At 39.6% G+C, this 6926-nt stretch overlaps 2 protein-coding genes across 2 annotated transcripts; both read right to left on the bottom strand.

Moving 5' to 3' along the window:
• Positions 1-484: 484 nt before the first annotated feature.
• LOC115957184 lies at positions 485-1003 on the bottom strand. The gene has a single exon (XM_031075398.1). It carries the CDS (start codon positions 1001-1003, stop codon positions 485-487), a length of 519 nt encoding a protein of 172 aa, XP_030931258.1.
• Positions 1004-3012: 2009 nt separating this feature from the next.
• LOC115954420 (wall-associated receptor kinase-like 20) lies at positions 3013-6678 on the bottom strand. Its single transcript, XM_031072271.1, has 3 exons — positions 5821-6678; positions 5670-5723; positions 3013-4220 (listed from the first exon to the last, which is right to left on the bottom strand). The coding sequence occupies exons 1-3, from the start codon at positions 6605-6607 to the stop codon at positions 3157-3159; spliced, it is 1905 nt and encodes a 634-aa protein (XP_030928131.1). The 5' UTR covers positions 6608-6678; the 3' UTR covers positions 3013-3156.
• Between the last annotated feature and the right edge of the window lie 248 nt (positions 6679-6926).

Genomic DNA, 6926 nt, shown 5'->3' with positions numbered 1-6926 from the left:
AGACATTTGCTAATAAATCATTTTAGAAAAATTTTTATACAACTTTTATGGACAATATAAAAATCTGTAAAAAAAAATAATAATAATAATAAAAAAATCAGTTACTTTTTTTATTTTCCCATAAAAAGTTTCTAAAAATATTTCTTAAACCAATGTTCTTAAAACATCCTTTAACCTTTCCATATATATATATGGGATCTTTAATCTGGGAAAAAATAAAAAAAGGTAAAGTAGGAGAAGATAAATATCTGAGTTAGTGGTAGCCTTGTTAATATAAATACATGTCATTTTTCCCAAAAATATATTTAAATTCTAAATATAATTTAGTAATTAAAATAATTTTAATGGTTATATTGATAAAACTTAATTAATGGATTGTGTTAGCGCTTAGGGTGTTTGACACGATAATTAAATGGTTGAGCCATGTTTTTTTTTTTTTTTTTGAGAAGGAATGAATCCACTTTTATTAAGAAAATAATCAACTTTAAGTCGTTACATCAACATACACCAAATAAGAAATGTCTGGCGGAACCGATTCCATCCAAACGGACAAAGGTGAAGAATTTCTTGCTCTCCTAGCTAAAGCATGAGCAACTCCGTTGCCCTGCCGCCTCACGTGAGAGAAAGAACAGGATTGAAACCAACCCATAAACGACATGCAGTCTTTAACAATGTGCCCAATACTGGACCTGTCTGGGCAGCCCCCTGTTAGGGCCTTTACAACATTCTCTGAATCACCTTCAAAAATAACCCTTCCCAATCCCAATTCCTCCATGAAGATCATAGCCCTTCTAGCTGCCAACGCCTCAAGAATCTCCACCGTTTGAGGCATGACAATCTTCTCTGCTAGGGACGCCATCACCTGTCCCAGTTCATTCCGCACAATGACGCCGATTCCTGCTGCTTCTTCCTTTGCAAAATAAGCCCCGTCGTAGTTTGCTTTGTACATCCCAGGTTCTGGTGGTGTCCAACGTTGTGACTGTGGTTGTGATCTCAATGGCATGTTCTTTGGTTTTGCCTAAAAATCTTTTAAAATAGCTTCTGCCGTGTCCACTAACTTCTCAGGTGGTAAACATTGCTCCTTGAAGTGGCGTTTGTTTCTTCTACACCAGACCAGTCATGCGATCACTGTGAACAGCTCTACGTCCTCGTCACTTTGTTTTACAGCAGACAAAAGATCACTGAATGAACCCCGGTGCAACTGAGTTTGTTTGATACTATTAAAACCACGAGTCCAGCAACATTGACTTTGGACACAGTCCCAAAGTGCATGCAGCACGGTCTCCCTGCTTGATCCGCAGCTGCTGCACACAGGAGAGTTTACCACATTCCGTCGATGGAGGTTCACCAAGGTTGGTAAGGACTCGGTACAAGCTCTCCAACAGAAATTTTTGATTTTGTTTGGAATCCTCATCTTCCAAATTCCCTTCCAGAAGCTTCTCAGATTGCTACTGCTTGACCCCGACGCTTCTCCCCTGTTTTCAAGCTCTTCCAATAACTGATATCCCGTCTTCACCGAGTAATTTCCGTCCCTAGTTCGTGGCCACACTAAGCAGTCCCTCATCACCGATTTACATAATGGAATGGCTTTGATTTGCTGAGCCAAGAAAGGTACAACTATTAAGTCAATTTGCTCCTCATTCCACTCCATTGTGACCGGATTAATGAGTGAGGAAACAGCAGAATCATCCTCTGAGCCTGGTGTGCGTGGTACAGCTCCAGTCGGGAAGCATCCAGGAATCCAATTGTCATGGAACACCCTAATCTGCATGCCATCACCCACTCTCCACAACATTCCTTTTTCAATAACATGTCTTGCTTTGAGCAAGCTTTGCCAAGCAAAGGAACCTGTGGAACATCTTGCTTCAAAAACCGATCCTGAAGGGAAAAACTTGGTGCTGAAAACCTTGTACAGAAGGGACTCCTTTTCAGTTTGTAATCTCCAAATTTGTTTAGCGAGCATAGCTTCATTAAATCTAACCAAATCTTTGAATCCCATTCCCCCCTCCGCTTTTGATTTGCACAAAATTTTCCAACTTTTCCAATGGATTTTCCGCTGTCCACCTCGCTCTCCCCACCAAAATTTCCTTATTTGCATTTCAATCTCTTTGCATAAACCCACCGGTAATTTGAAGCAAGTCATTGCAAAAGTAGGGATCGCTTGAACCACTGCTTTTAGCAAAACCTCTCTCCCTGCTTGAGATAAAAGCTTCTCCTTCCACCCTTGAAGCTTCGCCCACACCCTTTCCTTAATGTAGTTTAAGCTCGCCTTTTTATTTTTCCCCACAACTGCAGGCAGCCCAAGGTACTTCTCATACTCCTTTATTTCTGCAACCCCTAAAAGGTCCATGATTTCCTTCTTCATGTCATTGGACACCGCTTTACTAAAGAAAAGCGTTGTCTTCTCCCGGTTTATTTTCTGGCCGGATGCATGTTCATAGCTAGTTAGGATTTTTTGGATGGCTTGTAAATCTTCCTTCCTTGCATGACAAAATAATAAGCTGTCATCTGCAAAAAATAGGTGAGTAATTTTTGGCCCATTTTTGCATAATGAAAATCCTCTGATACTGTCTTCCCTTGCAGCCTTCTGAATCATTCGGTTTAACCCTTCCGAGCATAATAAGAACACAAATTGCCATATCTCGACACAATATAAATCACTAACACAAATTGCCACCTTAACATATAATTGATTATATAATGATTAAAAAAAATTGTGATTATAATTATGTGATTGTTACAAACAACTTTAAGTGAAATCTTGCCAATATGTTTGGTGCTCTTCCTAAATTACAAGAGAGAAAGTAAATAGAAATATGAGGTGTAGGCAGCGTCAAATTGGTTGTTTTATGACCAGCATGGGTGTGGTCTGCCTTTCATTTTTGCCCAACCTTTGAACTCCCAAAGTTGTTATCCGGTATTTCTACTTGCATCTAGCTGCCTCTAAACGTGGGAGGTAAAGCTATGCCATGCCTGAATGGACTAGTAACCATCAAAAGTACAGATTATATCTTATTATCAAACCAAAACTAAGGTGATACACACCCATATACGTCATAAGCTAAACGAAATCATGTCATAGGTAGGAGACATAATTACAACAAAAACAAACACCAATCATGACTTATCCCAATGTCCATGGAAACCTCTTAACTGCTAATTCTCTACAGCCTTTGCCTTGGCAATGCTTATGATGTATTCAATCTCCTCAGTAACCTCTTTCATGGAAGGCCGGTTCTGTCTACGTTCTTCCAAGCAACCCACTGCCAGAAAACCCAAAGCCTTCATGGTCTCCATCTCCAAAGTGGTTGCTGCCTCTTTTAGCAACGGATCAATGACATCCATTATCCTTTCTTCCTCCACCATTCTCTGCACATAAACTGCCAAGTTCACATCATCTTCTGCCCTATTAAAATCAATCACCTTCTGAGACGTCAATAGCTCCAACAACACAACTCCAAAACTATAAACATCACTCTTATCGGTCAACTGGTAGTTTCTATAATATTCAGGATCAAGGTATCCCAGAGTTCCTTGAGCACACGTTGAGATGTGACTCATATCAGTATGAGCCAACCTAGATAACCCAAAATCAGAAACCTTAGCATTCAATTTCTCATCGAGTAAAATGTTACTAGACTTGACATCGCGATGATATATTGGAGGAACAGCAGATGAATGGAGATAAGCGAGACCTTCAGCAGCATCATGAGCAATGCGGAGACGATGGCTCCAAGTAAGTTGGCCTCGCCCGCCATGTTTTAGACCCTGCAGATGTTCTAAAAGCGCTCCATTCTCAATGTACTCATAGACCAAAATAGGCTGCTCTAACTCAACACAACAACCTAGAAGGTGCACAAGGCTCCGGTGATTAACTTGGCATAGAATTCGGACCTCATTGAGGACCTGATCAGTGCCTTTGGTGTTTCCAAGCTTAGCACACTTAACTGCTACAACAGTGCCATCTTGTAGAAAGCCTTTGTAGACGTCACCATACCCACCAGCACCTAGGAGGCGGTCCTTGGAAAAATCATGTGTTGCTTTCTTAATTTCTTTGCCAGTGAATAATTTTGCAGCTCTGCCTCCACCACTAGCATTTAGGATATCTTCGCGCTCTTTGGCCAGGCGTTCTTGTGCTTCTATGATGCGCCTATGGCGTTTATAGAGTAGGATGGCGATGATGGCTAGAAATAGCGTTGCACCAAGGCCAGAAGTTAAGCCTACACCAAAATATTCTCAATTTTGTTAGACGTAATAGTGCAGAAATTTTTATATATTTGCATGCTCATTTGGTTGCAATCACTTTTGTATTTTGACCAGCGAAATTGAAATTTCTAGTCCTTAAGTATGACTTTGTTTCTAAGAAAAGGTATGAATTTGCTCCAAAGATCTCCAATGGAAATTCCAACTATTTAATTATGTATCAAAGTAACTTGTGTGTATATATATGTGTGATATTGCTTACTTATCATCAAATATCATATATATTATGTTAAAGTCAAAGCATCCAAATCAAATCCAAATTAACTTCTAATTATAATTTAATTTTAAATCAAGTGTTTGTTTTAATTTTAGCGCTTAGTGACTTACTAATAATACTCGGCATGAAAGTCAAGATAACAACTTCATTCACAAAGTAAAACCACCACTTCACAATCACCAATGTTTTAATTTTAGCGCTTAGTGTAACTTACTAATAATACTCCATATGAAAGTCAAGATAACTACTTCGTTCACTAAGTAAAACCACCACTTCACAATCACCAGCGTTGAAGGTTTCTGTATCAAAGCAAGAATTAGGTCCTAGTTGCATATAAAAAATTCTTACTCAAATCAAAGATTATTATGAGATTGATATTACATATACCTATTACATCTCATTCCTAGAGAACTAGATAAACAAATTCGGAAAAACGAAGTAAAGCTCTAATAGAGAATCTTAACGTAGAAATTACAGTGAGTACATGGCACTCCTTATGAGAAATTCGCACCTAATTGGCTTAAATTTCAAACCTCACCCCTGTTTTCGATTGTTTGACCAGTAAGAAAACGTGTGCCATCCGATTGTTGCTTGTCCAGGAAGGATATTATCCATCTAGAAAGAATAAGTTCTTCAAGCAAGAAAGATTAATTTTAAAAAAATAAAAACCATCCTCTAAATTCTCCAAAATCACGTGTTTTAGGTGTAATGAGTAATGACTTATGTTAAAAAATATTTTTGAAAAATAAAAACAATGGGCCATAACTAAAATTTAAGAGATAGTAAATTTTTATTTTTAGATAGGATTTTAGCTTATTGCGGCCATTTCTAATGAGAGTTCTTTATTATTATTACCAAATACCAATTAGTTTTTAGAATAAGTTAGAATCAAACCAAACTGAGTTATCTAGCCCGTTTAGTAATAGTGTTTTAGTAATGTTGTTTGCATTTTTTAAAAATATGTATAGATGAAAAAGTATATAAAAATACATGTAATATTATTTAAAAATTAAAAATATATATCTAAACACATATACCAAAAAAACTAATTATCTCTCAAAAAAAAAAAAAAAAAACACATATACCAAATGGTTGCAAATGACCGTAAGTGGTAACTTAAAACAATCAATCACAAATAATTGCAAGCCAACCCAAACAAAAGGGTAGTGGTATTTACTAGCAAAACTACCTGCTATAAGTGCTGTCCTGTCTGCTTTGCCACAGCCCTGAGCATCTTGACAATCTACACAAAAACACACAAAAAAAATTGCCAACATGTTAGCCAATTACAATACTCCACTGATAAAAATAATAAAATAAAAGACAAGTAGGCAACTCACATTTTACACAGACCCCTTGTATTGGGTCCCAGACAAGTGGAGAGTTACAGAAGCACCTCCTGACCCCACTCTCAGCTGGGTCAAGCCCACAAGTTGAGTTCCCACCATCATTACAATCCACCTGGGACCCACAAACCGGTTCTCTCGGCGACACCCACTGAATCTCCAAACCGGGTTGACCCCACCGGTCCACTCCCAAACTCGTGTCCAAGTTCACAAAGCTCGTGTAAGCACTGCACCCGGACTCCCTAACCCGAATCATGTACGAAGTGGACGACCCACCTGCTCTGAAGGTACAACACAGCGGAGCGTTGGCACAGACTCCCCCGGTGTAATTAGCATACACGTGGCAGAGACTCGAGGACGAGCAATTCAGAGGCGAGCGGAGCAAGTCGGCGGTGCAGTTAAGGTACAAGATGGTGTTGCTGCTGGTGACGTTGAATGGGAGCGAGCTGTTGAGCTGGAGACCCTGGTGGACGAGATCGGAGGTGACGCAGGTGGCGTTGGAGACCAGGGTGGCCGGCTTGATCACGAAGCGCTGGGCGGAGGGGTTGATAGATGCGATTGGGTACGTGTTGTTGAGTGTGTCGAACACCAGCGTGCCGCCGCCAGCCGCCGCGTCGCAGCGGATTTTGTAGGACTGGTCGCCGCAGGTGGGGCTCGTGCTGAGTGGGTATGGGACTGTGGTGTTGCCGCAGTCGGAGCATTGTTTGGCGGAGGATGCGCACCCGGCGTAGATTAGCAGCGCCGCCGCAGTGAAGATGAAAAGCTGACGTTTCGTCTCCATTGAGAGAGAGAGAGAGATGGGGGGAGGGTTGGGAAGTGGATGGGGTGCTACATTTCTATCTTTACTATTAATAGTTGAAAATGAACGTACAGAGAGAGAGAGAGGTATAGAATAATATTATAGAGTAGGTTTTATTTGAAGTCAAACTCTTATGGTGACCTGTATCGAAGTAGACAATAGAAGATTCTTTCGTAACAAGTTGTTCATGTCTTGTAGCAAAAATAAATAAATAAATAAAGTTGTGCATATCTCTGTATATTATCTTTGCTCAGAAAAAAAAAATAATAATAAAATAAAATGTATATTATCTTTGACTTTA

Source organism: Quercus lobata, chromosome 8 (genome assembly GCF_001633185.2).
Source record: "Quercus lobata isolate SW786 chromosome 8, ValleyOak3.0 Primary Assembly, whole genome shotgun sequence".
NCBI lineage: Eukaryota > Viridiplantae > Streptophyta > Magnoliopsida > Fagales > Fagaceae > Quercus > Quercus lobata.
The sequence above is the reverse complement of the archived record's forward strand: the minus strand, read 5'-3'. Positions and strand labels throughout refer to the sequence as shown.

Bases quoted from the DNA above. Each gene is read 5' to 3' on its own strand.
- LOC115957184 (XM_031075398.1), bottom strand. From the start codon at position 1,003: ATGCCATTGAGATCACAACCACAGTCACAACGTTGGACACCACCAGAA.
- LOC115954420 (XM_031072271.1), bottom strand. From the start codon at position 6,607: ATGGAGACGAAACGTCAGCTTTTCATCTTCACTGCGGCGGCGCTGCTA. The intron at 5,724-5,820 runs GTGAGTTGCCTA...GTTTTTGTGTAG, and splicing joins ACAAGGGGTCTGTGTAAAAT to ATTGTCAAGATGCTCAGGGC. The intron at 4,221-5,669 runs GTAGTTTTGCTA...ATTTTGGTGTAG, and splicing joins CAGGACAGCACTTATAGCAG to GCTTAACTTCTGGCCTTGGT.